The sequence below is a fragment of the Epinephelus fuscoguttatus genome, linkage group LG4, assembly GCF_011397635.1.
Source record: "Epinephelus fuscoguttatus linkage group LG4, E.fuscoguttatus.final_Chr_v1".
In the NCBI taxonomy this organism is placed as follows: domain Eukaryota; kingdom Metazoa; phylum Chordata; class Actinopteri; order Perciformes; family Serranidae; genus Epinephelus; species Epinephelus fuscoguttatus.
In genome coordinates this window covers 41,418,472-41,445,332 of record NC_064755.1, presented here as the reverse complement: position 1 = coordinate 41,445,332, position 26,861 = coordinate 41,418,472, and the positions used below count along the sequence as shown (strand labels likewise).

Genomic DNA, 26,861 nt, shown 5'->3' with positions numbered 1-26,861 from the left:
ACAGTGCGGCCTGTGTGTCAACATGACCGCCTGCTGATACACAGAGACTCAAACTCCTCATATTTTCAGTGACATCATTTTTTAAAAAGTGCATTTTCTAGCAGCAGATCAAACTGGAAAAAAACAAGGATGTGGTGAAATGCTGCCCTGGTTCTTTTGGAGACAAATACACATCAAAAGTTATTAAAGTAGTTACTAAATATTGATGAATAAATTTAGTTATCATGGGTGCAGAGGACCTGTGATGACAGCCTGTGGTGAGGGGACAAAGACAGAGAAGGAACCTGATCGTCTAACTCACGGGGTTGTCAGCGGTCTCCTCTCTGAGGTGTTGGAAGATCTGCCTGTCAAAGTCTTCTCTCTGCAGCTCAGCAGCTGCTCCTGAACAGGCGTCCAGCATCCTCAACGCCACCTGAACACACTGCAGGACACACGGACACAGACGGGTCATCAGTTTACAAGCACTAAACTATAACCAGTAACATTCAAGTCAGCTTTACTCACAGTATAAAACCAATAGTATGATATATCAATGAGCCTCAGAGTTTTACAGTCTGTACAGTTCACAACACCATCATCAGACCCTCGATTCAAACATGCTGGAGCTCTGTATTCAGACTACCAGCGATGAATGACACATGCATTAAATACTCCAGTTTTTGCCCTTATCCCTAACCCGCCCAGGTGACAGTGTGTTTGTTTCCTTGCCATCAGGGAAGAGCCAGCTTCTTCCCCAGAGCTGTATCCTCCATCAGCCCCAAACCCTCCCACAGCTGGTTGTGCAATACTTTTTATAATTGATTATCTTTTATTATGTTGCCATCTTGTTCCTTGTTGCTGCCATTTGCTGAAAGATGTCAACGTCACTTCTCTGTCAGCCCACAAGGACAATAAAGTGTCTTATCTTATCTTCACAGCAGCTGACTTTAAAATCATTTTCATGACTCTTGGATGACAGTTGTGTCCAGTCATCTAATGTGTGATTAAAAACCTTCGAAGAGAGCTAAACATGTAGCATGTGTTCAGAGGTCACCTTCAGGAGCATCTCTCTGTCCTCTCTGTACTGGATGAGAGAGGCGACAACAACGGAGGCCAGAACAGGTACGATCATCCTCGACAGCTTCTTCTTGGAGACGAGGTAGTTGAGCAGGGTCAGACCCCAGTAGTGTATCTCTGGAGGAGGGTGGGAAGTTAGAGAAAGCACAATTAATCATCTTTAATATGAAATAATAATATTTAGAAACAGAAACTCCACTTTTACTTTGCTTCAGGATCTAATCATTATTCACTACATTTATTCAGCCAAAGTGCTTCAAACCTGTTTTTACTGAACTAAACTCACAGCAGTAGTGACGGACGAACTGTAGTGTCAGTGTTAATCAGCCATAAATCTCCAGCCTGTCACTGAAGAGGAAACACTAAAAGTCCTCTGATGAGTCCTGTTTCAGTCAGGAGGTGCAAACCAACGTTCTGACGAAGTTCAGCTGATCGTTCTTCTCAAATTCAATAACAAGACTGACGCAAACCTCATCTGTTGTTGTTTATCAGTAACAGGTGTTCACTGTACCTCGTTCCTGAGGGAACATCTGTAGTGTATGCAGCACCGTGTCTATCGCCCCCTGTTGGCAGAGCAGGTCCACCGCACCGGAGCAGTCAGCCAGAGCGGACAGCACCTTCAGACCACACTGCTGGATGGACGAGCTGCTGATGAACTGCACACACACACACACACACACACACACAGGGACATGGAGAGACTGACTTCTCTACTAAGACTGAAGATGATTTAAGACTGAAGATACGTAAATGGATAATGTTTCATTGGAATAATATAAATTGACAGTTAGATTGCCCCTCTCACCTTTAATACATCTTTAAACTTCACGCTTAATCATTCATGAATAACAAAACATGCAGAGCTACACAGACCATTGCTGTCTACAACTTCCTGTGGTTTTTAACAAGTAAAAGAAAAGAGAGATGAACAAATTACAGCAATAAATACTCACTGTACTTACAATAATAAGTGTTTGTGACATGCCGAATCAGCACAAGGTACAGAATAGTTCAATTTTTTTCTTTTGTCATATTTTCAGTCTTTTTTCTTCCTTCTCATTATTTTTGTTTAAGAAAAATATATATATGTGTAGAAATAAAAAAAAATGCATAGTGCACCCATCTGCACAACTGCACACATACCTGCACATACACTTCTGCACACAAACTCACACACGCACATCTGCTCATCTCCAAACTCAGTAAGTAAACTTAATTACGTCCACTCTACCGATGCCATCATGAGGGCGAAAGGAAGAGCAAACAGTAGTGGAGTTAAACAATGACTGTTCTGACTGGGGTCACAGATTTGGTCCTTTTATTCCAGATTTGACAGAATTTGTTCTTTTTCTTTTCCTTAAAAAGAAGGTCAACTTTTACATTTTAAATAATTCTAAAATTATTTCATAGCAATCTTCGAAAGTAGGTGCTGCTGGGTTTAGTCATTTTCTAGATTGATTTCTTACTTGCTGCTAAGAGGGCCTGCAGCAGCTTCATATCGCTCCTCTGTCTCAAAAACACAACCAATAGCGCAGACCTCAGAGCTTGGGTTTACAGCAATTTTATTATTTTATCCACTTCGCTTCAACTGATCACCATCAAAATTTTATCATCTGTTCCTTGTCCCATTATTAACCTTTCCTTAAAATTTCATCAAAATCCGTTCAGAACTTTTTGAGTTATTTTGCAGACAAACAGACCAGCGCCGGCGAAAACATAACCTCCTTGGTGGACATAATAAAGAGTCTCTGAGTTGAGGGATATCTGAGTCTTAAACACAGCATTTAATGGTTCGTGGATGTTCCTCCAGTAGAAAACTCAGTTTGGGACAATCCCAAAATATATGAAAATGATTTGCCTCCATTGAGCCACATCGTCTCCAGAATGTCAAATTTGTATTTTGTATTTTTCCTGGTGTGGGGTCTTAAAATATCTTATAATATCTTCAGATGTCAATCAATCAATCAATTTTATTTATAAAGCCCAATATCACAAATCACAATTTGCCTCACAGGGCTTTACAGCATTTGACATCCCTCTGTCCTTTGGACCCTCTCAGTGGATAAGGAAAAACTCCCCCCAAAAAAACCCTGTTTTTCCAACAATGTTCCCTCCAGTCCACTGAGGTAGTTGAGGGCCATTGAAAATTAAAATATCAAATATAAACCACAGGATGAGGTAAATTATTGAAAAGTGCACTGATTTTCTTTTTCCCCTGGATTACGACGTCCCAGAGGAGAAACATAGTGGTTTAGTAGTTCGTTTAGGAACTCAGACCTGCCCAGTGTAAACCTCTGCTTTATACATGTTACTGGAGCAACGTTACAACAGTTATTTCTCCACTTAAGTTGCCTGTTTAGTGATTTACTTTATTTTTTTACCTTCCCAGTTGACCTTTTAATTTAATTTCATTCATTTCACTGAACTCCCTCCTTTTTTTCCTTTTATTTATTGATCTATTTTTCACTGTATTTTCTACCTTCATCCATTGAGGTCTCTTATTTTTTTTGTCAGTGACATAAAGAAGGTAGAAAGAATTAAAAATGTAAGACGTAACAAAAAGAAAAAGTTTTATGCTGTAAGTCACTGCGTAAATGTTAGTTTAACAACACATTCTCTAATCAAACTCTTTACGTGGCCGATAAAAGTTCCAGTTTGGTTAATTATTGTCTTTTGACTTCCCCCTGACATGTGACGCCTTTTTGCTTCGTTCTCTTTTCAGAAGCTGTGTTTTGGTCAGTGTTTACCACCCTGCCCTCAGGCTGAGGGCATACAAACAAAAAAAACATGCTCACCACTCTTTCATACCAGTAAGTCAACTGGCAAATTCTTTTTGGAAATGTAATTACAGCCCTCCTCCCGATGTTCAAGCTGCAGAACGACCTACTGTATAATTTCACCAATGAATGGATGAACTGTTGTTTAATCTCTGTAATGAATGAGAACTATATGTTCTGATGGAGGAGCTGTTCACTGATGCTATTTATGTGCTAAACAAAATCCCATTAGGGCGGTTTACAAGCTCCACCCTCCTGTCTTCTTCATGGTTTTTGTGATATCTGTGCCATCTAACTAAACAGAAAGGAGTCTGTCTGTCTGTCTGTCTGTCGATGTTCTCGACAGCTGTAGGAGTACACACTGTGTAGTGTAATGATAGGAGACCCCAATTAACTATTACACAGCCCAACTGCACGCTGGGTACAGCTCGCTCTCTGTCCCCCGCCACAGTAGATCCCCCAGGAACAGAGCTGGGCCCTGAAGTCGTTTGACAGAGCAGCCAAACGCTGAATCACAACATCTGGGTCAGTCACGTGACGCCATGAGGCCAAGACATACTTTTCCCACAGACTGACATATGAAAGAGACGTCTGAACATCAGCAGATCATTTTTTCAGAAGTAAATCAACTCAGAGTCCTGCACCAGGTCGGTACCTGACAGGTTTATTTATTTATTTGGATCCCCATTCGTCACTACCAAGGTAGCAACAACTCTTCCTGGGGTCCACACAAGCAAACATTACATCAGGTAACAAGCGGGTAAAAATGAACTACATGTGGGCGTGCAGCCGGTGTTCTTGTCACAGCAGCCGTAGGTTCCCCTGCCCCTCTCTCTACCTCCCTCACGCCTCAAAACTATCCTGTCACTAAAGGCAAAAAAGCCTAAAAAAAAAGCAACCTTAAAAATCAAGTAGCCTGGCTATAATTTCACTGAGGCCATGAAATGTTTGTGAGTTTTTGCACCCGAGTGATGCGTCTACACAAGCATTGCTAGGGGATGCAACCATGTCATTGAGGACTCAACGAAGCCAAGTGTCAAGTGTGAAGATGTTTAGATGAGCAGCTCTTGAGAAAGCTGCAAGCAGTCAGAGCAATCTGCCCATCGGCGCTGCTCGAGTTTTACTAAACTGTATCAGGTAAGATTTTTTTTTTTTAAAGCATGCAAGGACCAAAAATGTGACGAGACTGTAAGAAAATGGAGCATATTAGCGAGATTTTTGGGGGTAAGTCAGTGTGTTCATACCCTGTTGAGAACTTCCAGGTAGAGTGTGTGAGCTCCTTCCACCACACACTGATTTTTCAGGACCTTCAATGACACGTCGGCCATGTCAGGATCTGCGACCGAGACGCCGTGCTCACTTAAACTCCTGTCTGGCAATTCAAGCACACCAAGAAAACATGTGAAGACAAAGAAGCAAGCAAACATACACACACAGACACAGCCGCTCTGTTATCAGTCACTAACGTAATTATAGCGTAGCTGTAGGAGCAGAGGAAGAGTCCACTGTAACGTCAGGGACATGTGATAAACATTTAAACAAGCTGCTCCACTGAACCAGCTTTGTATTCTTGACCTTCCTGAGAAGTCACTGGAACTTCCAGACCCCAGAATGTTCACTAATCGCCTGGATTGCATTTTGATGTCTGTTATAACAGCGGCATTCATAGATATTTTTGGATATATGTGGACTTCTGGACTTGAGTCAGAGTCCAGTATTCACTCCACTTTTAGCTCTGTTTTGGTCTCTGACAAATCTTTCACTGCTGGATGTTTCACTTTCTAACTAACTTCACTCTTCGTTTCTAACTATGATGTTCACCGCTGGATGGTGAGTTTATCAGAGCTTGTTTTAGGCAAAAGCCACCTGCTGCAGCTGGAAACGAGCTGAGACCGGCCCTGCTTACTCCTGATACTGACATGTGTCCTGGGTGATCAGATCACATATTTAAGTCCAGGTGTGAATGCACCCAATGCGTCCTTGATGCGCCTTCAGAGGCTATCGATCAGACTACATGCGAGGTGGTCTAGGACACATACAGCCACATTATTTCCGCCATGTTTACACTAATGTGTCCCGGGCCGTGTTGAAGCTGACGCCCTTGCTTCTCTGACTCCCCGCTGGATAAACACTCTCTGTTGCTGCTGTTACACAGAATGCAGCGTATAAAGACAGTCTCCGGAGCCGCTCTCCTCACAGCAAGCCGTCAGTTTAATGTCTGCCTGGTTAGCATGAGCTGACACAGCAGCAGCTGTTAAAGCGTCCCAACAAACTCATATCGACACCGAAACGGCTCGACTCTGAGTGAAACCGTTGATAACCGTTAGGTAACGTTAGCTGTGTGTTGTCATTAGTTTGTCCTATCACTGTGCATGTGGGCAGACTTTCATCAACTGTAGCCAGCGTGGAGTGAAGCTCACACTCCTGCAGCAGTCGTCTCCTGTGTGACTAAAATGATGTATGTGTTAATTTGCATATCGAGCAGGAAAGTAAGATCCAAGAACAAGTGGGTGCTCGAGACGCTTGTGGAGACTCACTCTGATGCCAGCTGTGAACGGACAGACTCACTGATGATAATCCAAAGCAGTGAGCTAATGGAAATGCAAATCCGTGCTGTGCTGGTCTGACAGCCCAAACCAAAGTAAGCCAAGTCATGACTAACGGGCATTATATGTTACCTGGGCAGAGGAAGACCAGACTGGCCTGCAGAGCCTCCAGCTGAACCTCTGGCTGGAAGTTGTGAATCTTCATGGTGCTGAGGATTTGACTCATGGCCATGTTCAACTCATCCAGACTGGCTGTCCTGCAGATACACAGAGGCAGGTTTTTAATCCATTAAACACTAAATCAGATATGAACGTCACTGCTTTTTAACTGATGTTCATTACATGATATTTTCCATTCATCAGAAAACACACGTGAAAACATCATTCTCCTCTCTGTGTCTGTTTGCTGACTTCATTTTGATTTTACCATTAATGTGAATTTCTAAAACCAACACAAACATCACAGGATGGCCCACCTTCCCTGAAAGAGCAGTTTGAGCAGTTTGCAGGCGCTGATGGAAACCTCAGCTGACGTCGAATGTCTCTTCATCATCTCCACTAGGTTGACGTGGAGGCCGCTGGACAGCAGCAGAGAACGCATTTTACCTGCACACAGAGCAGAGCTGACGTTCACTGTACGAGCCAATAAAACTGTTTTTATAAACATCTGAACATGGGATGTTAAATCTGGGATAACTGAATTGTGTGGCAGCAGTGGAAACAAGCTGTGAACACAACACTGACATATCCTCACCATTTAGATTAATAGGGTGAACTTGTTAACAAACAGTTGCTCATTTACACATTGAGCAGTTACAGACCGACATTATTGTTCATTTGGAGTCGTGTTTCTGACCACCTGGTGAACGCAAACCTTAAATTCAATCTCTTTTAGGTCTGATCGTGGTCTCCTACAACTCCAGAGCAAAATACCTGTCTCTTTAGCTGTTCACCAGCTGCTCTCTAACTCTGTCTGTCTTCTGTTTTGTTCAGTGGGTTTTAGAGCTTTTTCACTGAAAGCAGCCACCTGCTGCAGCAGAAAACAAAACTATGAGAGCAGTCTCACTGTTGTGTTGTGAAGTAAAACAGTAAAGTTGTAGACAGACGGCTCAACAATGAGCTGAAAGTCACCATAGAGCTGTGTAAAGCCCAGTGGGGCTGCAGATTCACCTGATCATTCTCAGTTAATTGTGATCGGCCCTTTAAATATCATCACACTCTGTCAGTTTCCATGACATCAGAGAAAATGGATTTATTGTGTCAGGCTTTTAAAATCCCTGTAAACATGTAAGAGAAGAAGAAGCCGGTAACAACATGGAGAAATCTACATCCAGAGCTGTGACTTTTTGGACGGATCAAATGTAAATGTAATGTAAATGTAAGCTGTAAAGTTGTCCACCATGGTACCAGTTAGCAGCTAGCTAACCGTAGCTAACTTGTTTGTCCATTGTTTGGTCTGTGACGTAATAGGTCAACAGGAAAAAGGTCCAATACTAACAAGCTGAAAGGGGGCATATCTCCACCTATCGTAGAGGAGTCACACATACTTGGGTCAATACATGGATTCCCATCCCGTGCTTGTATACTGGGACAAGGACAGTAGTCCAGTTAAATGTCCTCGTCCAGCTGGGACTGTAGCTCCACTTCACACTTAGTGTTTTCACAGTCATTTGAAACACTACTATGACACAAAGTGACCTGTTGCAGACTCACTGTTGTGTGTGAGGAGTGTGGCGATGGCACTGGTAGCAGCTTGAAACACACTGGGAGAGGAGGAGTGGAGCAGCATGGCCGCCATTAACTGTCTGTGAACAGGAGTCCTGAAAACAACCACAGAACATCCAACAAACGTCATCACATTCTCACATCAGACTTTCTTATATTTCTCTCAAACAGCGCTGTGCAACACTGAATCATTCTGAATCTGATGTCCTGTGTTTCTCGTCTCTAATAAAAAAATAAATGATCATGTCTTTCGTGCTTTTCAGTTTAAACACCTGTAGAAAACAGTGTGTACCTCTCATCCTGCTCCTCCTCTGAAGGGTTGAGTCCAGCTCCGTGCAGTAACAGGTTATGGATGGCCCAGCTTGCAGCTTCCTGAGGCAGCGACAGTGATTCATGGTTCATCAGAGACATTTTAAAATGATTCTATGTCAAATAGTAAACAGGACTTTGGACTGACCTGAACATCCGGCTCCTCAGCGTGGAGCTCCAGGGCCGTACAGCAGGCCTCCATCCAGCCCAGGCCCATGTCCTCCACCTCCTCCCTCCCCCTGTTCTCCTCCTCCTCTCCTTCCTCCAGGCCCTGCTCGGCCACCGCTTTGTTCTGCACGATGGTGGCAGCTGACAGACGGACACATTACAGTGTAATTACTGCACTGTACGACATGTGATTGAATCACCAGAGCTCCTCTGTTCTTATCAACAGTAACTGTGTTTTTAAACTTATACAGCTCGTCTTCTCCACACTGCTGAACAGACGCAGACAATAACTGTGTTATTTTCTACTGAGAGCTCGTTGTTGATCTGATGATGCATGAAACTCACTGTGTCTGTCGGCTTGTGTTGATAATTACGAGATCATATCATAGCTAACAAAGCTTAAAAGGGACAGTTCACTCCAAAATCAACAATACATATTTTCCCTCTGCACTGGGCTGTTTAGCTTTGGTGTGAGTTGCAGAGTGTTGGAGATATCGGCCCCCTCTCTACTGGAACTAGATCACATTCAGCTTGTGGTGCTCAAAGCGCTAAAAACAAACCCAAAACATTTGAGAAACATCAGTCTCTTTTCAGAAATCATGACCTGGTTACTAAAGACAGAGTCCTGCACTGGGTCGAGTACCTGACAGGTGACCTGCAAAAAGGTGTGTAACTGGTACAAATATGTACATATATATAAATTCAATTACAGGTGCAGGTTGGGTCGTGGGACTTTTATTAACCCTTTAAACCTGAGCAAGTTGGCTTTATTTCTTTCAAAAACATAGGAAAAAGGCAACGAAAGAAGAAGTGACCCAAAATATTGCAAAAAATTAGTAAAAAATAAAATAAAATAAAAAGTAATTTACTATAAAAAAAGAAACAAACAAACAAGGAAATGACTTGGGAAAAAAAGTGCTTAAAAATTATAACAATTCTTTACCATAATTTTTTTTATTATTATTTATTATTATTATTATTTTTATTTGTTTTATTATTTTATTTTATTTTATTTATTATTTTATTTATCTTTTTTGTTTATTATATTTATTATTATTTTTATCTTTACCATAATTTGAAATATGTAATAATAATGATTATAAATATAGTTTTTCCCTATTTTTTAAAATAATTTTCTAAATCTATTAATTTATAATTTGTGGGACATTTCTCATTAAGTTGCTCATTGCCTTTTTCCCCATGCTTTTGACAGAAATCGCACCACTTTGCTGGGATCGGAGTTCAAAAGTTTATATATTTGAGAAAGGCGTCTGAAAGCAGCACAAGAAAAGTAATGTGACGTCACGTTTCAGTGGGTTAACGGGTGTAGCTTTGACTTCGACATAATGACAGGTAACAGATCGGTTATGTACTGAGCTTTACAGGTATGGGCAGGTGCAGTTTTTCAAAAATGGACCCATGCATGACTCTGACCTGTATATTATGTTTCCTCTCATGAGCCCACACAGACTGGTGGGTCCATTCTCTCTCTCTAAAGCTTCAGTCGTCCCTTCATCCAGAGCAGGTACTCTATCTTGTGCAGACATGTTTACTTATATATTACGTACCATGGCCACCAGATGCAAACAAAGCATCTCACCTGAAAAAACGCAGCCCCTCAAAAGTGCTCTCCGATGCTCCCAGCTGGGCGTTTCCTGAGGAGTTTCTGGCATTTTCAATTGGGAAAAAACACTTTGGTGGACACAGGGTGTTAACCCTTCGAAGGACCTGCCTGTTTTCCTTCCTCTCAGATACTCAGACTTTCAAAGCAAACTTAAGAACAAACATTTGCTGCTGGCTGCCACGAAAGCACCCATACATAAATGTAGAGTTTCATTACATTGGAGAAAAGGCAGACATCTCTACAGCTGATATCTCCAACACTCTGCAACTCACACCAAAACTATCTCAACTGATAAACAGCTCTACAGAGAAGAGTAAAATATGTATTTTTGATTTTGGGTGAACTGTCCCTTTAAATCGTCAGAATTCAAGTCAAGTGTTTCAGGTCAGAGACAACGGATTACAGATAAAGTGTTTATTACTGAGCTTCCTGTCCTCTGTGGCTGTCAGCAGCAGCAGTGTCGGTATTTACTACAGGTCTGACAGCGCTGACTCAAACTCCACAATAAGAGCATTAAACAGCCTCCTGCTCCTCGTCTATTACACAGCCTGGAAGCTGTCCACTATTCATGTCCGTATTTAGCACCCTGGAAAACACAAGCTGGTGGTTCACGTCTGAGGACTTGAGAAATCAATCAGCACAGTCACAACACACAGAGAACGTGCTGCTGTTGTACACTAATCAAATTCATCTTGTGTCTCACACTGCTGTGTGTCGAGGTCCAGGCATTGTTCTGTCATCTCCACCACTAACTGACACACTCTGTGTGAGTATAAATACACGAGATAAATATAGTGTGTGTGAGTGAGTGTGTGCCCTCACTGAGGTCTGCCAGGCAGGAGAGAGCGGCGGCTTGCAGCATGGCGTTGTCGGGGAAAGTCTGACAGGCTCTCACTGCGACCCTCTGGACGCCATTCAGTACCAGGATGTTGTAGTAGCTCTCTATGAGACGACACAAAACAAGCGCATTAAACTGATGCCTCTATTGACTAAATCTTAATGTGTCAGATGGCAAACACGTTCTGTTATCAGCATGAAGACAATCCAAACACTGCACTCCAAACACGATCAGGATTCATTGATTTAACAAACAGTGTTATCGTCACTGACTGTCAACAAGACAGGAGATACTCTAGTTATTCATTTACAGATGTTTTAAGTGTTGGCTGCAACATATCTGACATTAATTCCAGTGAAATAAATGACAAACTAATTTTATCCCCTAAAGATCTAGTTTATTTCTAACATTTTAAAATAAGAACCTGATGTGTATATTACACTAAAACAACAAAAAATAGAGTGAGACTGGCCACCAACAAAATACTGTCCTCCCCAAATTGTTTTAGCACAGCGTAAAGTATTCATCAAACAATGAGGAAGTATTTTTTACTTGTCCTCTGGTGTTACCTCTGGAACTACTAAATGTGGACATATGGACAAAACTTTTCAACAAATTAAACTAAATTTTAAAAAATGAAGAGAAAAATGAGAAAAAACATCGGTAAAGGGATCATTTTGATTTTTTTAAAGTGGGGCTATCTAAGGTTTTCACCCAGAGTCAGTGTATTACTGAGATGGCGGGCGGCCCACCCTCGTTTGCAGGCTGGAGTACCACCACAGAAACCGAGCTATGGACAGGGTCAACAGCACAATGTATTTCAGCCACCTAAAAATATCAATATCAGTTTAAGTGTACGCTTCATTGAGAGTATTTTCACGGCTTTAGCTTTCTGTCAGACAGCCTGTTCTGACGAGGAAGACATCGACAGCTCCAGTTCCCGTCTCTGCTCTCGTCAAACCAGACTCCACTGACAAAAACTGTAATTCTAGGTGCATGAACACAAGAGCTGCTGGTTTACTGCTGCCTTGACCAGTTAGTTAGTTTGTGCTAATGTGTGACTTTGGTGAATCTGAATGAACCCTTTAAAACATTAAAGTCACACAACACAAACACACTAACTGATGGAGGCAGCAGGTGACCAGCAGCTCCTGTGTTCAGTGATGTTAAATCACTGTTTTTCTCAGTGGAGTCTGGCTTTGAGGAGAGCGATTTCAGAGCTTCAGTTCCTTGTTAGAAATCAATGTTAGACTCACAGGTAAAGCAGGAAAAAAAATTATAAACATAGCGTACACATAAACTGGTAGTGTTTTTTTTTTCAAACTTTATTTTAGGATTTTCAATATGTAGAAAAACTGCTGCACACTAACTTGCAAAAATTCAAATTAAAACTTTGTTTTTAAATAAAAAGATCTGAACCTTTAAAATCTGTCTCAGTCTGTGGAAATTTTGAACTCTGACCTGATGTAAACCTCTTGAAGAGGCAGCACGCCGTCTCCTGCAGATCCTCCACCTCGGGGAAGGCGTCCATGGCGGCGATGATCAGGCTGTAGCAGCGAGCGCCTCCTGACATCAGCATCTCCACGTTACTGACTGGAAGAGAAAAGATGTTTGACTCAAAATGATCAGACTATCTCTGCTTTTTTACAGTTTAAATTAGAACCTTCATGTTTTACAGATGTAAATAAAAATGTGTGTACGTGTCATGATATGTAAAAAAAGAATCAAGTCTAAAGTTGCATAAAACGTGGGCACTGATTAACAGTCACAACTGCATCTAGATTCCTAAACAACAAAGAACTGATGTTAACAAAGTCGCCATGGAAACAAAAGAAAAACAGCACACAAAAAAAAGTCCCTAACAAACGACAGAGAGGAGCTGGTGTCTCCTGGAATCCCCCCATGACTGTGATGAAACGTTTATCTGTGAAAAACACAGATTAAAGTGGAGAAAATGTCCGTGACTGAAACTTTGTCATGTTCACTTTTTCACTTCTTCATGTCCAGCTGCAGCTTTCACGCAGCAATCACCCAGATAATAAGAATTTAATGTAGATCAACGCCTGAAACAAAAGTATTATTTCATCCTCTGTTCAGCAGGTGTCTCCACAGATGATGTGTGATATGTTGGATGCTATGTCACAAGGGTTTTGCCTTTGCCTGCAGTCCGCCTCATGACAAGCTTTTAATACAGATGTACTACAGAGGCTAGACTGAATTACCAGAACACTTATTATTTACATTTTTTTTTTTCAGAGTACATAACAAACATACTGAAAGTGATCAAATGATCTGAACAAGACAGAGTTTTAGGTTATCAGACCCTAGCCACTCCGTCTGTAGTCCCCTTCACAGCTGAATGAAGCTCTCTACATCACAGTGTAAACACAGCAGCAAGCTTTGGGACAAACTTCCTTCTCTGCAGCGGAAAAAGGAGGTGTCAATGTATTCAGTAACCACAGAGAAAAGTCAAATTACTCCCATTTTATGTTCTTTATATGTATTTGTATCACTTTGATTTGATTTGTGCTGTTTACTTGAATTTTGGTTGCGTGTATTACCCTTTTGCCATTCAAATAATTGAATGAATTGATACATAAACACATTCATTAATTAACAACTAAATAAAACATACAAGGGTATAGAACTTATCCCTGAGATTAATTGGTGACATTTCTTGTCTTTTACTTTTGTACACATCTTCTCCTTTTTCTCTCTGATGTTTATGAGCTGCTCAGTTTTACAACAGTTCCTGTTACATTATAAAATAAACACAACTGCAGTGTTACAGAGACCAGAGAGGTGAAGATTTGATCCTAAATACAATGTTGTCGTTAGGAAAGGCCATGTATGTTTATCAGAGAAGATCAAAGCTGACAGGTAACAATACATTGATCAATAAACTAGAATTAAGGTGTGTGTGTAACAGTGAACCAGGAGAAACAGGTACTGCAGAGGGGAACTTTATGTGTGGAAATTCTTCCTTTGTTTTCTACCAGGAAACAAATACAAACACTAACGAGCTGAAATCATTGTTATTTAACACTTGTTTTTTCACAGGCAGTTCAGTGATCACACCCCCAGCTGTGCTCCAGAGTCGCCTTTGTCTGACAAGACCGAGTCAAAACGTTTTCTTGAGACCGAGACCGATCTCGAGCACTGGAACAGTACGTAGCAGTGTTCCTCACCATGGAGGGAATTTCCTTTAAGATTTGACTCTTTTAAACACACACTGCTCTCCTGTCACACAAACAGCTGCTCTGACTTCTGTTTAAAAAGCGTAGCAGTGACATCACGGTCGGGTGGCAAGGCTGGAAATAGACTGTGTGAAATAAAGAAACCGGCTGATGTAGTGTAACGCATCAACCGTTAAATCCAGCGAGGGACAGCACACATTCCTGAAGCTCTCCGCGTTAAGAGAAGTACACTGCATCCATTCATCCACCCTCAGCCCACTGAGCTTCAAACTAAACTCTTTCATCTGTGCATGCACATCTGGACTGCAATGATAATCAATCAATCTCAGATCAATGTTCTGTAGGATTCAGCAGTGAAATTGGTACTCTGGTTTATTTCTCTCCCTCCTACACCTCATAGACTGAATATGAAGAGGTCTTACCAGGCTGAGCCAGAGGGAGCAGCACCTTCATGGCCTGCAGCAGCAGCTCAGGGCTGTCAGGGAACCTCTGCAGAGCCGCCAGAACCACAACATGATCCTGGTTCTCCACAAACTCCACCAGGTGGTCTTCACTCACTGGAAAAAGACACGACAAAGAGAATTCAGGTCTTATAGAAAAATGTTAACGCAAAGCTAAAATGATTAATTGTACGTACAGGTAGAAACGTTAGTGACCTCGCATGCTGAATGTAATCTGACTGCAGGCCGTCACAAAGGCTCGATTAAAACTGAAGGATTCATGCAAATAAATCAGGGGTGCAGTGTGCTCAGAAAGGCATGAAACTTTGCACACATGTCTGAACTGGTGAAAATTTTGATATTTTATAATTTATTTGAAAAAAAAAAAAAATTTGTTCAGTAGCGCCCCCTACAAAATTTCTTTGAGGTAGCCCCTTAAAGGAAATGGCCACTTTGGAATGAAAATACAGACAGTACTTACTGACCCTCATGCCGACAAGAAGTCCAGTGTAGTTTTTTAATCAACAAAACTCGTTTGGGGTATTGGATGATAACAGCTAGCCGGAATAACAGCTACACTTGAAGTGCATGGTACCCACATTTTGAAAACCTAACAGAACTCAGCTAATGCATTTCAAAAACGTCAGAACGGCTCGTCCGTCGTAATCCAAGTGCCCTCAAGCAGCGGCATGTAAAATTGACTCGAAAAGACATAATTTACTCCACTTTTATAGCATCGATACAAAAAAGTCTCTTGGAGCCACGCCATAAGCCAAACAGGAAGTCAGCCATTTTTAGTTTCCTGTGCAATTTTTGGCCATTTCTAGGAGTCGTACTTTAACAAACTCCTTCTAGAGATTTGATCTGATTGTCTGTCTTTCAAAATTAAAAATCACTCAAAGCGTGAGTTTTTGTTGAACCGTGTGACCGTGGCGAGGTGTCAAATTTTCATGTTTCACCATCAGACAGTAAGTGAGGAATAACTCCAAGGTACGTGGTCCGATCTTCCTCAAACTTCACTACATCAACAAGTAGTTGTAGTTATAGTTGCCATCTACTGGCAACAGGAAATGACATGTTTTATACTTTGCTTTGTTCCTCCGAGCAGGTTGACCAGATCCACCTCAAATTTGTTCTGAAGAGTCTCAAGACATGGATGATGCTTCCTGATGAAAATTGTGAGTTTTCGTCCACAAATTGCCATGGCGTGGTGGCCATTTTGCATGTTTTACTGCAAAACAGGAAGTTGTAACTTGAGCATACTTTGTCTAATCTGCCCCAAATTTGTCCTGCTTCATAAGAGTCTCGGCCTGAAAACATCTACATGTCTACACTCGTTACTAGTTACAGCACCATTTTCTTAAAGGTAATGACTTGGCCTTTACTCTTGAACCACCCAAATAATATCAAAGCTTCACTCCTTGTAATGAGCATCAAAACCTCACAGGACTCAAAGCACAACTACTGATGTTTGGCTGGTATTAGATATGTAAATATAATAGAAACACTGTTTGTTCTGATACATGATACAAAGCCAGAAACATCTTAAATACTCTGCTACAGCACGGGATATCGACCACACTTCACACTCATATGTTGGAGCTTAGAGTGTATGTTTCCCCTCACCTCTCTCCAGGAGGAGCTGCAGAGCTCCGCAGCCTTGGAGCTGAACTTCTTCACTGGTAGGAAACGTCTTCATCGCCTGCACCACCAGGCTGAACACATCCTCCTCTTCCTCCAGCACCAGCAGAGGAAGCATGTCTGCAGATCCATCGATTAAACAAACTTATACAAATAAGACTTAATGAGAAGAGCTCAGTAAAAAGCTGAAGCAGCACTTTGTGCCAGAGAACTGAGAAGTTTCAGAGCCATAAATCCATTAAATTCACAAGTTCCACAGTTTGTCTCGTGATAAGTTGTGGATAATACGAGTTTTTCTTTTTGACATTTTGTGAATATTTTCTATGAAACTGTCCCTCAGAGTCAGAAGCAGAACGTCTGGTTGGTTATTTTTCTCTGCAGAGCAGCCACTGACATTTTACTCAGACAAACCAAAGCTGGTTTACAGATCATGTGATGAGTATTTAACCTCTGCCTTTCTCAGAAGCCTCACGTCACACGGTCACTGCAAATTAGGTTTGGAATGAGCATAACTGAAGAGGTCATGTTATGAAAGAGATCAAAGTGTTACTACACCAAGATGATGAGTTTTACTGAAGTATAGTCATGCATACCAGAAGTGGAAACAATACGACAGACTCATAACCAGATAATTACATGTGAACTGCAGCTGTTTGATGTTTAATTAATTCGTTATAAAAGGCTTCTGTGAATCATTTACACAGAAGTCTCCTCCAAGTTTCCGTCTCCTATTGACCCGATGGCAAGAACGCATCATCACAAAACCGCTGTCTGGATTATATAATATATTCCAATCACATGTAGAATCACCACTGCAATCAGAGCCTGTGACCTGAGCTTTGGCTGTGAGTCACAGAAAAAGGCTAATGATTGACTTTCAATCCTATAGCACTCATGCTGGAGCCCTGGTGTATTGTGCCATATCCCCTGTGTGTTTGTGTACCTGATCTGAGCAGAAGAGCCAGAGCTCTGAGTCCAACCATGGTGACTCTGCAGTCTGCGCTGTACTGAGAGAGAACCTTCAGGATCTGCCTGGAAAAAACATCACGACAGTGAAAAATGGAGCAGAGCTGCGGCCAAGACAAAAACTCTCCTCGGCTAAATCACTTCACTGCCTGCAGGCAAAGGGACTAACTTCTGCAAACCTGAAGAGAGTTAGTCAACACTCAGCATATCTTACTCTAGATCCTGATTTACACATCAGATCTATAAGCTCTTATTGTGTGAGTACACAGAACTGAAGAAAATCAAACAGCTCGGCAGAATACAAAGAGATTTAAAGAAATGTTAGACAGCAGTGTGAAGGAAGTGAAAGGATCACTTGTGGGAAAAAAGGCAGGTAAAACTGACATAGCGTGATTTGATAACATGACCACAGCTGGTATCGTGCAACGAGCAGGAACTGAAAATGACAGTAATATAATCTGAATCTGGAACATCTAAGAGCCGAAATCTGTTTCCTTACAAAAAACAGATGCAGACGAGCACTTAAATTCATCCACACTTTGTCCAACAGTACTTGGCTCAGATGTGAAATGACGCTTTCACATCTCATGATGCTGAATATACACACCGATCAGACGAAACATTGAACCTACTGACAGGTGAAGTGACTAACATTGATCATCTTGTTACAGTACAATGTTATGCTGGGTGAAGTGTGCCAGGTGGCATCCATATGAATACCAGGACCAAAGGTTTCCCAACAGAATATTGTAACAAGATGATCAATGTTTTTCAACCTGTCAGTGGTTTAATGTTTTGGCTGATCAGTGTGTATGTATGTTCTCTTTAACATATATTATAAGAAACCTTTAAACATATGAAAGTCAACATCACAAATGAGCAAACCAACAAAAATCCACATGATGCTCAGAACATGTGTCTCTATAACAGATTCTGCTTCTTGTAGTCAGACTGACGGGTTCTGAGATTGTGTAACTTAGAATGTGAAATGTTATGCAACTCTCAAAACTTTTATTACTTTTACTTCTTTCACTGTTTTCACTTCTTTTGGGGACAGATTACCGAGTAAATCAGGATGTGATCCTTGTTGGAACATGGAAGCAACAACACAAAGGCTTCACTCAGACTGCAAGTAAAACATGTGTTATTCTCAAATTTCCGACAGACTGTCCACACTGTTATTCACAGGTGACCAGATCAGATTTTTGAGTCCAAACCGCACAGACCGATCTGCATTCGAGGACTCACTGGGACTGCATGAAGGTGAATGTTAGCTTCTGGGCTAAATGAAGTCAGTCTCTCTCATGCAGGATTCCAGACATATTTAATGTTGGTAATGTTATGTCGTATATGATACTGTCAACCCAAGAGGGAAGGTGTCCTGTATTTCAGATTTTTCTCATCCGTCCTGTTCGACGCCTGGTGGTGAGACAGGTTCACGCACATGCAGTTTACAGCCATGGTCATGACTCTATGAGGCCACACAGAGCTGCTTTGAGCTAAATGCTAACACCAACATGCTAACATGCTGACAGTGACAATGCTAACATGCTGTTTAGCTGATGTAATGTTTACCATGTTCATTATCTTTATTTAATGTGTTAGCATCACTAAATACAAATTACAGCGAGGCTGGTGGTGATGTCATTAGTTTTGCGGATATTTAATAATAAACCAAAATATCAGATAAATTCAAATATAACAGCTTCTTTTTTAACATGAATGTGATGTCATCTGTCATCTGATCGACCACGCTGTGATTATGTTCTGTACAAACATGTAACAAGATAATCTGAATTCACTCCTGTACAACTGACATCAGTTCATCACAGTTACAGGTACAGCACCCAGTGTGTGTGTTGCTACTTACTGGTGCACTCCCAGTACCTCCCAGTCCTTGGCTGCCTTCAGAGGTCTGGTCAACTCTTCCAGCGTATTGGGGCATATTTCAATCAGCCGACACAACAATGACCAACCAACCTGTAACAAGAAGATTACACCGTCACTCAGGCTACAACTGAACAATCAAGTCAAACTATCAAATTAAAACTGCAGAAATTTTCTGCAGAGTTCCTTCAGCTTACAGCAAGTTAGGTTTAAGGCTTTTTAATACCATTTGCCAATTTTACAATGAAAACAAGAACTGACATCAGTTATGTGGGCTTAAAGGGGCAATAAGCAGAAATTCATCATTTCTAGATTGGAGGAATTAAAAAATTGCTATGTGAAGAACAAGAGGAGTAATTTCATCTGGAGTATAGCATGACATCACACACCCTCTCTCTGTGTTGATCTCCAGCCCCTTGTTTACAAGCCGGTCCAGCTGCGTGTTCATGTACGTTCATGTGAATCACCGCCTCCTCCCTCCTCTCAGAGCCCTTTGCCCTCCCTCCCTATAAAAGGCTACAGCCAGTGAGCAATGGCAGCGCGTATTATCGAAGCGATATGGCGGAGAGCGGAACGAAACGTTCACCCGAAGACACCAGGATCCGACATTACCTCTAAAGAAACAACGGTTGCTGGCGAGGAAGTTGTCGGATAAAGAAAGGGACAGAACTCAGATTAACATTGGCCTTGCATTTCCAAGGTGGAGAGCACTGCGAGAGCTAAAGGGGCTACAATCTGACTTGGAGCCAGCTCTTCTTCTCCTGGACAGGTACAACATAAAGTCAAATGTCTGTTTTAATTAGTGTGTCCGGAGCTTGAGTTATTAGCGGCTCGGCCCCAGCAATGGGTCAGGCGTTACGGTTGTGTTAGCTGAGTAGCATTTGCAATTAGCATTGTAAAATGTAGCCAGGCTAAAACATCGCTCTCACTCACGGAGAAGAGTAGAAACGTTAGCGTTAGCTCCCGGTGTTAGCACTAGCCGGGATCCGGCGATGGCTCGAGCCGAGTGAGTGTAAGACATCGCTAACTGCTAATCTAAGTTTAGATGAGGCGAGTGGGGGGGTGGAGAGCAGAGGTAGAGGAAGGTGTGGCTCATGACACACTTTGTTTTGGTCGACAGACAGTGCACAACAGCAAACCTAGTGGTGAAATGATTTCGCTTTTTGCCCCTTTAGAGAAAATTTTCCCAAATGTTTTTCCGTTGCGTTGCCAAGACGAGGGTAGAACAGAACTTGCAACTACTTGGCGGTTGCTGGTAAGTTTTCTTGGTGATTTCATGTTTGTCACAGTGTGGGATTCTACTGCCTTGACGTCCATCGCAAGTTTGAAAAAGCATTTGCATAAAATACACTGAGCCTCATACGCATCACACCCTGTACTGGTTTCAGCCATGCCGTTAAATCTCGGCCGGTTTTCATTGAATCTGAGCTTCACCGTGTCGTCCAGAGGACAGTGACAGCTGGTGCCATCATCCTGATCTGTGTGACGTTAATTTAAGAGGTGTTTGGTAAATTATTTAAGAAAAATAGCTGTTACTTACTGTTTTGAGATTTTATGATGCAACGTCGGAAAAAAAATGATTCATGAAATCCGTCTTCCCATGCCTCTGAGACTTTTGAAAGGTTAATTTAAGAGATTTAAGATTTAAGATTTAATTTTAACACCAATTAAGACTGATTCTTGGATTAATGAATTCAGTGCCTTTAAGAGTTTTTCAGAAAGTGCAGGCACACTGTTCTAACTGAAACTCAAATCAGCCTCTTGTGGAAGAGATCCTTCACCTGCAGATACTTTGGCAGTGTGAGGAGCTGATGTCTGTTTTACATATAAGACTCTGGAGCTGTTAAAACTTGTTTGACTCCACTGCAGCAGAGCTGAAACCATTAAAGCCGTGTCCCTGTCTCCAGTGTTACATGAGCACCAGCTAGATCATGTGACTGTACAGTACATAAAACAAACTGCTGCACTAAAATATGTCTGAGATGAAATCTTACATGTCTGAGCTGTAAATGATTCACAGTATCACACCGCTGCCTGCAGCTCAGCACAAATCTCTGAACACATTTTTAACCTTTATATGAATCTGTTATGACTGACTCACAGTCTGACTTTCACTTTGTGTCACGCTGCGGTCTCACCTCTGATACGCTGCAGTCACGAGACACCGTAAACATGTTAGATCAGGCGCAGGCGTGTCAGCTGGGGCTGATGTTAGAGCTCAACAGGTGATGTTGTTGTGACACTAACATCTGTGTAGGAACCACATATATCTGTGTTGAAGTGACATATCATACAGGTTCTGATATTATTTAAGTTTGTATATTAGTGGACTGTGCTCAGGTTGTGTTTGCTGACTTTATTTCTGTGTTAGAGCACAGACAAGTTATGTACGACAGGTATGGTGCTGTGAGGGTTAGGGTTAGTGCACAGGGCAAATGGAGATTGATACAGGACTGATTTGAAGGTTCTGTTATTTGTTTTTAAAGCCACACACAGGCTGACACCTCCGCACATCACTAAATGTCTCTGCCCCTACTCCACCTCCCGACCTCTTAGATCTTCAGAACAATATCTTTTATCTGTCCCAGGATCGAGGCTGTTGGGTAAGAGAGATTGTGCCTTTGCAGTAGCTGCTCCAAAGCTCTGGATTAGTCTGCCACTCTCAATCAAACGCCCCTTCCATCGACACTTTTAAGACAAGCCTTCTTAATGGCCTTTGGTTGTTTGTAGTGGTTTTAATATTTTAGAATTTTATTATCTTTTTATGCATGTAATCGTTCTTACTGTTGTTACTCAGTTTTATATTTGTGTGTCATTCTTTTAATTTGTACAGCACTTTGGTCGACTGCAGATGTTTTTAAATGTGCTATATGAATAAAATTGATTTGATTTTTCTTATCTGAGTTTGTTTACAACATTGTGCTTGAAGACAACATTAAGTCTGTGTGACCACGTTATGCAATGTTTAAGTGTGTAATGACAGTTGATATGGTAAGAATATATAACCATATGAGACGTAACTTTTGAAGGATTTGGTCTGCTGTTTTCTTTTGTTTTTTGTATTATTAATAAACATTGTTCAACTTTTTCCTGCCTCGTGTGAACACTGTGGATCGTCACTAAAGGAGCACGAGTCAAAACTGACTGTGCGTTCCAATCTCCACACTGCCACACCATACAGTACGCCATAAAAAGGTTTAGTATGTCCCAGTGCAGAGTCTGTGAAATGCAGTGTGACAAAGATACCAGGATGTTCTACTGCATCAGGTCTGATTTTGCAGTCTGTGAGCCAGAATGCTCTTCTGGCTGTTCTGACCCACAATCTTTTACTTTAAAGTTAATCTACACACATCACAAAGTAACAGCAGCAAATCTCTGCAGGTTGATTTCCGTCTCTGTAAAACTTGGTAAGTGGCGTTTGTTTTATCTCCAAGGTAACGGACATAAAAGCAAAAGGGTCAAAGCTCAGGGCGTGATGTTATGAGACAGCAGTATTTCCCGATTGTGTGCAGACTGCATGTAACATGGGTAAACTGAAATGGCTGTTATAATCTGTGTGTCTAATTTAAGGTGGCGTACATTTCTGTTTCCTTTCAGAACCTTTAAAACTGAGAGTAGGACATTTGTTAATAAAAACAAGGCAGTTCTGATGAAGAGGTGTGTGAGGTTTCTGATGTAGAGGTGTGTGAGGTTTCTGACGTCCTTACCTGCTGGACTCCTTTGCTGCTGATGTGGGACGACAGCACCGTCATGAGGGGGGCGTGGACATCTTTGCCTTCAAACAGTTCAGCTGCTGCAAAAGATGCAACAGACATGATGTGACACGTTAGCTCAGAACGAAGGGACGCTGTCTGTCACACTCGTTTCTATATTTAAATGTGCACAGCAAGGCTCAGAGATCAATAGATTAGCAATAACAAGGATCAATCAATCATCAGTCAACTGGTTGTTGTAGTAGATTACCTGCGTCCTGCTTTCAAGATTTTAAATACATAAAAGTACATTAAAATTATTAGAAAGTGTCCTTGCGTACAAAAAGTAAATGATGCATTATGATAAGTTAAAGTGGACCATCTTAATGCTGGATTAAACCTCCCACACCAAACTAACTACAGCGATGCATCCATGTCCCCATGTGTCATATCTGTATCTGCAAACTTGAAATTACCACTGCATGTTGAATGTGGTGCAGTAAAAGTACAATAAGTATAAAAACATACAAAATTAAAACAGTACAAGTCCCATAAATATACTTAAACTCCTCATCTGTGCATTAGGAACCCAAACTGATACTCTAAAACTCTCTTAACACCAAACAGAGTCCCTCTGAAGCACGAGAGAAGGAACAATAACAAAGAACATTTCAAAGTAAAGTACTGCAGTTCAGATTAGTAACTGCATGCATGGCTTTGTACGCAGATGACACTACAATGTATGTGTCTGCAAAAAAAACCAGGGAGGCTAATGTAACACTTCAACAACAGCTGATGCACGTTTTTGAAAAGTGAAGCTGAAGTTAAACATCTCAAAAACAAAGGGTCTGATATTTGGCTGCAGGCGTGCTGTGAGGACAGCAGCTGCCCATCTCTCTGCATGGAGCGGCCTGCCTCTTGTTTTTGTTTTATTTTGTAGATATAAACTTTCTATGATGTGATCATTTAATGTCTTGTCTTGTTTTTGTGTGTGGACCACAAATGTCGTTACAGTGGTGACGACTGACGGGATCCTGAATAAAGAATAAAGAACTAAGTTCATGTTTGAGGCACTTTTACTTTAAGCATTTCTATTTTCTGCTTCTTTTTGCTTCTGTTCCTCTACATTAACACAGAAATGTAGTCTCCTTTACATTCATTACTTACTTTATAGAGTAAGACTTTACAAACAAAACATATGATCAGTTTCTAATAAGACACTGTTTAGTATATAAAGAAGTTAAGACGCTCCACCTGATCGAACATTAAAATGCTGCTGACAGGTTAAAACATCAGTTATAATATTCCAATAATGTAACTCCCTGAAATGAACCATCCTGACAAACAAGTATTTTTATCTGCAGAAACATGTTTGTTGTTGACAGTTGATACTTTGTCATTTTATCTCTCTCCTTTATTTGAGTTATTTTCTAAGGGGAGACTTTTTACACAAACTTCATTAACAAAGTTTCAATTATAGTAATAATAATTGGTTTGTTCAATCTGCAATAACCCTTCTGTTTTCAATCATTTAACCCTCAGTCTGACTGATAATAATAACAATAATAATTTTGTAATACCATGATACCGTGATATTTTCTGAGATGGTTACCATAAAAAGATTTCATACCATTCTAACCCTGTAAGCTTCACAAACTGCAACACTGCAATAACAATATAACAATCCTACTATAAAATATATATTTTAATGTATAATTTTTCTCTATTTCTCAAAAACTTTTTGCATCATTTGAAGCTACATATATCCAACAATACTTCTGAATGCATGGCTTTAAATGGAGTATTTTTACACTGTGGTATTTCTACATATACTTCAGTTAAAGGGTCCAGTTGCACAAAACACCTCAAGCTAAGATTTTCCTTAAAGTCCCGGTTAAGGTGTCCTTAAAAATAAAACCGGCTGCACAACACACCCATAAGTCTTCTCCTTTAAAATGTTCACTTAAGTATTTGAGGTTTATCTCTTGTCTTGGTCTTATACTTGAGGAATCTCTAAACAAGTGCACAAAAGACCTTAGATACCAAAGTAAGGTTGTTAAAAAACTTAAGGTACCAAGCAGGAGGAGCCAGTGGATACGCTTTGATTATGAATAACTGAATGAATGACTTTATTTTGAACCAAAAATTATAAGAAAAAACATAATAAAAAACAAACAAGACAAAGATAACAGTGTCTGAAAAGGAGTAGGTCGAAATTAAACTAAGATGTCTCAAACAGTTTCTTACAATTCTTCTTTTAACTCATATATTATTTCAACAAATCCCCAAATGTATGCAACCATCCCCAGTCTATTAACCACCCAGTTAAACAAATTAGTAATAAGCCCAGTTTATTACAGTCCAAGTATCACCCAGGGTTACAAAGCAAATACACACTCCCCTAACACAACCTTTCCTTCATCTATATATCTGCAAAAATATATATTTGTATATTTCCACTACAGATTTAACTGAATTAATTTTCATTGCACTTTCCACCCACCATCACAGATAAACCAAATAAATGCAAGCAACTTCACAGAAACTTTTACCACTGGAAAATCTCCTTTAATGCAGTAAATTCTTATTGTTTTTCCTTAACTTAAGGACACTTTTTAAAGGTCCCTCAGCTCGGGAGAAATTAAGCCTTAAGAGTCATAATTTAAGAGAAAATGTAAGGTGTTTTGTGCAGCCAGTCCCTCAGTATTTGTCCTATCACTGGTCCTAACTCAGACAGCATGTTCAGAGGAAACTGTGCTGGGTGTGTCAGCAGCAGCCTGATGATGATGATGATGATGCTGCTGCTGATGATGATGCACATGGAAGACAAACGTGTTTCCTACCAGTGTCGGTGTGCGCCAGGAACAGCAGGTCCTGGATGATCTGGATCAGGGTGCACAGCTGTCGGTCCTCCTGCGGGATCTTCAGCCTCACCAGCAGTTTCTTCAGCCTCTCCTCCAGCTCCTCCTGGTTCACCATGGTCTGTCAAATACTGAGGCCAGCTGACGGCGAGCATCGAGGTCACTCAGTCCGAGCCGTCAGAGCCGAGGCTGGGGAGCAGCCACACCGCTGCAGCATGGTCACGGTACGGTCACAGTTACAGTAACACCAGTGTGATCGTGACTTAATACGAGCTGTGTTACATCATATTACAGTAGCTCCAGTGCGGCTGAGTGTCTGCTGTCACGCCAGGAGAAGCTGTGAGTGTGGCGGAGTTTCGGTTCAGACGGTGATGACATCACAGCTCGGTGCGGTTAACTTTCCTCCGGCGGACACACGAACCTTCCTCTTTGTGCAGTCTGACACTTTGTGTTGTTTCTGAGGGAGATAAGCAGCAGGTCCTGTCCCTGTATGTCTGTGTGTGTCACAGCAGCACAGTTCCTCCTTTCTTACAGTCACATCATATGACTCCGCGCAGAAAAAAAAATAACTTCCCGTTTGTTAAAGAGGAAACTGGAGCAAACCCCGCGCGGCGCGGCGGGGGGGCGGTGACCGACAGTCACATATCCGCCTCACCGACGGACGTGTTTAACTCCCGGTAAAGTTTGTACGCAGATTGAATTACCGAATCGTTTCTTTACTTAAATCAGACTGAATCTAACGGACAGCAAAACTGTTAGTCACCATGGGGAGGTGTCCGTGCTCTCCTCAAGCTGCCGCCCACCCCGGTGTCTGATGTCAGTTACTCATTTACCGCTTTATTTAACAGTGAGACTTGACAGTGATTTGCGCCGGATCTCATTCAGATAATTCACCTTTTAATGTTTGTTTAAGGCTGAGCAGAGCGACTGAGCCCACAGACACAATATTAAAACGTTTTACAACAGATTGGAGCGTCAATATAAATTCGGTAAACATCACTTTTTACAAAACTGCGATTAATTCAACAAAATCTAAACCTTTCAGTTGGTTTCCTGTGCGGCAACCATCCGTAGTGTTTTGTACTGCGCACCTAGCGCTGTAACTACGGTATTTATTTACACTGGCAGCAGGGA

At 41.3% G+C, this 26,861-nt stretch overlaps 1 protein-coding gene across 2 annotated transcripts in view; it reads right to left on the bottom strand.

Annotated features, from left to right (window-relative positions):
* lrrk2 (leucine-rich repeat kinase 2) overlaps positions 1–26,861 on the bottom strand; it is a 50,394-nt gene extending 23,533 nt beyond the window's left edge. The window contains exons 1-17 of one of the 2 annotated variants that reach the window (XM_049575240.1): positions 25,710–26,861; positions 22,882–22,964; positions 19,158–19,267; positions 17,265–17,353; positions 16,307–16,441; positions 14,663–14,797; positions 12,505–12,636; positions 11,028–11,147; positions 8,562–8,722; positions 8,397–8,476; positions 8,093–8,199; positions 6,856–6,985; positions 6,512–6,636; positions 5,078–5,205; positions 1,568–1,712; positions 1,034–1,173; positions 302–421 (exon numbers count right to left, since the gene is read on the bottom strand). In XM_049575240.1, coding sequence (XP_049431197.1) covers positions 302–421; positions 1,034–1,173; positions 1,568–1,712; positions 5,078–5,205; positions 6,512–6,636; positions 6,856–6,985; positions 8,093–8,199; positions 8,397–8,476; positions 8,562–8,722; positions 11,028–11,147; positions 12,505–12,636; positions 14,663–14,797; positions 16,307–16,441; positions 17,265–17,353; positions 19,158–19,267; positions 22,882–22,964; positions 25,710–25,845 — 2,076 coding nt within the window. In that variant the 5' untranslated portion in view covers positions 25,846–26,861. Of the gene's footprint in view, positions 1–301; positions 422–1,033; positions 1,174–1,567; positions 1,713–5,077; positions 5,206–6,511; positions 6,637–6,855; positions 6,986–8,092; positions 8,200–8,396; positions 8,477–8,561; positions 8,723–11,027; positions 11,148–12,504; positions 12,637–14,662; positions 14,798–16,306; positions 16,442–17,264; positions 17,354–19,157; positions 19,268–22,881; positions 22,968–25,709 lie in introns of both variants that reach the window. The other variant, XM_049575239.1, reaches the window with a different exon arrangement.